The 3,534-nt window shown below is 40.1% G+C and overlaps 1 protein-coding gene across 1 annotated transcript; it reads left to right on the forward strand.

The window, feature by feature from the left end:
• Positions 1 to 2,251: 2,251 nt before the first annotated feature.
• Positions 2,252 to 3,211, forward strand: LOC115293813 (olfactory receptor 2T11). The gene has a single exon (XM_029941505.1). It carries the CDS (start codon positions 2,252 to 2,254, stop codon positions 3,209 to 3,211), a length of 960 nt encoding a protein of 319 aa, XP_029797365.1.
• The last annotated feature ends 323 nt before the right edge of the window (positions 3,212 to 3,534 follow it).

Raw genomic sequence — 3,534 nt, forward strand, 5'->3', positions numbered from 1 at the left:
AGCTCTTTCTCTCAAAAAATAAATAAACATTAAGAAAGAAATGAATCAATTTAAAGAGCAAAAGGAGGGGCGCCTGGGTGGCTCAGTTGGTTAAGCATCTGGCTTCGGCTCAGGTTATGATCTTAGGGTTCGTGGGTTTGAGCCCTGTGTCAGGCTCTGTGCTGACAGCTAGCTCAGAGCCTGGAGCCTGCTTCCGATTCTGTACCTCCTTCTCTCTCTAACCCTCCCCTGCTCATGCTGTCTCTCTCTGTCTCTCAAAAATTAAAAACAAATTTTTTAAAGAGCAAAGAAAAGGCAATTTACATTTTAGGAAACTATACATGTTTAACAATTATTTATTTAAATATTTAACAAATATTTCAAGGTGCCAGGAATTCTTTTATATTCTAAAATTACTCAGGAAACAGAATAAGCAACAGTGTTACTCGTACTGAGCTTTCTGTCAGTGACAGTGGACAAACACAAAATGTAATGGATATGCATGTTAAGTGGTGTGAAGACATGTGCAAACAATAGTCATCCCATCCTATAAGAACAGGCCACTCTGAGAAGGTGGGCTTCGAGCAAAACCCTGAAAGACAGGAGGGTTTCAGGCACAGATATGGGGAAGAGATCCAGCCCAGGATCACAGCAGAGACAAAAGCCATAGACTGGGGCTACCCCAGAGTGGGGGCAAAGGATCAACAAGGGGCAACACCAGAACAAATGTACTGGAAAAGCAGTAAATGATGTAAAAGGGTGAAAGTTTTACGATATATAAAGTTTCATAGTAGAGCTTTGAGCAGGTGTTGACTTTCTTTGATGTCGGTTTTCCAAGATGACTTTGCCCTGCTCAGGTTCAACTCAACACAGGTAAGAGAAATCAGAAAGATAGCAGGAAGCGACCAGACTAATCTAGATGAAATGAAATGACTAGAACATTTCATTTGTGAAATGCCAACAAATGTCCTAACCCTTTGTGATATTGTGATGCATAACTAATATATAGTCTTTTTTTTCCTTTTTTGTTTTCCTGGCATTGAGTCCTAAAATCCTCTGAGTTTCCTAAATAGAAATAGCTATGTAGATGTCTTTTGTTATCCATAAAAGGCCCTTCCACCACACCAGAGTTTATGTTAATGAGATAATTTATTGAAATCTCCTAAGAATTAGGGCTTCTTTCCAGGAAACTAACCATAATTAAAGATTTGCAACTGTTAAACCCCCACATCTTAGATCTCCAAAGAGAAGAGAGAGTCTAGAGGTTTCATTAATCACTGATGCCAATGATTAGATCCATCGTGCTTAAATAATCATGCATTCATAAAAATCCAAAAGGATGAGATGAGAGATCTTCTGGCTTGATGCACATGTGGAATTGTAGAGGATGGTACATCTGTAAAGGACAGTGAATCTTCTGGCCTTTTCCTGCATACCTATTTGGTGTATCTCTTCTACCTAGTTGTTAGTAAAATATTTTTCTTAATTCATAAAAATTCTAGAAAATTAATTGAGTTCAGGAATGGATTCCTGGAAACCTTCTACTGAAGATTCAGAAGCCCAAGTGATAAACTGTGCTTGCAATTGGCATCTGATCTGGGGGACAGTCTTGTGGGGCTAAGCCCTTAACCAGTGAGAGATTAAACTATCTCCATGTAGATAGTGTGAGTATTATATTAAATTGTAGAACACCAAGCTGGTTGTATGGAGGATTAAGGATTGCTTAGTATGGGGAAGAAACCTTCACACATACAGTCACCAAAAGTGTCAGAAATGACATGTTGTGAATAGAAAACACATCCTTTTCTTTATACATTTCACTTCCTAAGTTATTCATTCTTACCTTTGGCCTTCCATTCAATGGGCCTCTCCTCAAATCAGTGTTGACTTAGTCCTACTTTGAAGTGGACAACATTCTGGATGCTAGAAATGCAGAGAGTGAATAGGAAAGATATAGCTAAACTCTAATCAAAGTATAGCAAATACCAATTTTATTATGCCATTTGCATTATATATATATATATATGGCAGCATAAACATAAACACAATATAAAGAATATTTTTCTCCAACAAAGAGGAATAGATCTACAGTTTCTGATTTATGATATATTTCTCGGTCTGTTCATTTCTCTCTAGCATTTTGCCTTGGAAAATTTCAGCCCAACCAGTGCTCTCTGAGGTTTCATCTTCATTGTAAAATACTGAAAGTGTCTTCTCTCCTTTTCCTTCCTGGTCTTTGTGGCTTTCTGCTCTGCTGGAGCTTCCATAGGCAATGTCAATGAAGAATGTAACTTCATCCTCAGATTTTATCCTCTTGGGGCTTCTGGTGAACAATAAAGCTACAGGGATTGTCTTTACAGTTATTTTTGCTATTTTTGTGGTTGCTGTAACTGCAAATTTGGTCATGATATTCTTGATTCAGGTGGACTCGCGTCTCCATACTCCTATGTACTTTCTGCTCAGCCAGCTGTCCATTATGGACACCCTTTTCATTTGTACCACTGTCCCAAAACTTCTGGTCGACATGGTTTCTAAAGAGAAGACCATTTCTTTTGTGGGTTGTGGCATCCAGATCTTCCTCTACTTGACCATGATTGGCTCGGAGTTCTTCCTCTTGGGTCTCATGGCCTATGACCGCTACGTGGCTATCTGTAACCCTCTTAGGTATCCAGTCCTGATGAACCGCAGGGTGTGTCTCCTGCTGGCTGCTGGTGCCTGGTTTGGTGGGTCCCTGGACGGCTTTCTGCTCACCCCCATCACCATGAATGTTCCCTACTGTGGCTCCCGCAGTATCAACCATTTTTTCTGTGAGATCCCTGCAGTGCTCAGACTAGCCTGTGCTGACACATCCTTGTATGAAACCCTGATGTACATCTGCTGTGTACTCATGTTGCTCATCCCTATCTCTATCATCTCAACCTCCTACTCTCTCATTTTGTTAACTGTCCACAGGATGCGCTCTGCTGAAGGCCGGAAAAAGGCCTTTACCACTTGCTCTTCCCATTTGACTGTAGTCAGCATTTTCTATGGGGCTGCCTTCTACACTTATGTTCTGCCCCAGTCTTTCCACACCCCTGAGCAGGACAAGGTAGTGTCAGCCTTCTATACCATTGTCACACCCATGCTCAATCCTCTTATCTACAGCCTCAGAAATAAGGATGTCATGGGGGCATTTCAAAAGATATTATCAAGATGTGTATCTACTCACAAAGTATCCATAAGTGATGCTTAGGGATTCAATAACCTGAAAATAGGTCTTTCTAAGAACACTCTCTGGTTGTCCTGTTTCAAAGAGGACTATTTGGTTAGCTGTCAAAGATTACTTACAATTGGCAATTAAGAGGATTTATCATGTCTGGTTTCTTGTTACTGGGGGTAGGAAACCAAAGATTGTTCATTAGGTATGGAAATACATTTTGGCTATCAATAATTATGTTGAAGAACTAATCTGATTCTGGGTCTTGTCTCTCAGACTGAAAAAAGGGGGAAAGAATCACTGCAGGTTCCTTTTACATTTAACCCAGAATCATCTTCCAAAGCTACCAGATTTTGGTA

Source organism: Suricata suricatta, chromosome 6, assembly GCF_006229205.1.
Source record: "Suricata suricatta isolate VVHF042 chromosome 6, meerkat_22Aug2017_6uvM2_HiC, whole genome shotgun sequence".
Taxonomy (NCBI): domain Eukaryota; kingdom Metazoa; phylum Chordata; class Mammalia; order Carnivora; family Herpestidae; genus Suricata; species Suricata suricatta.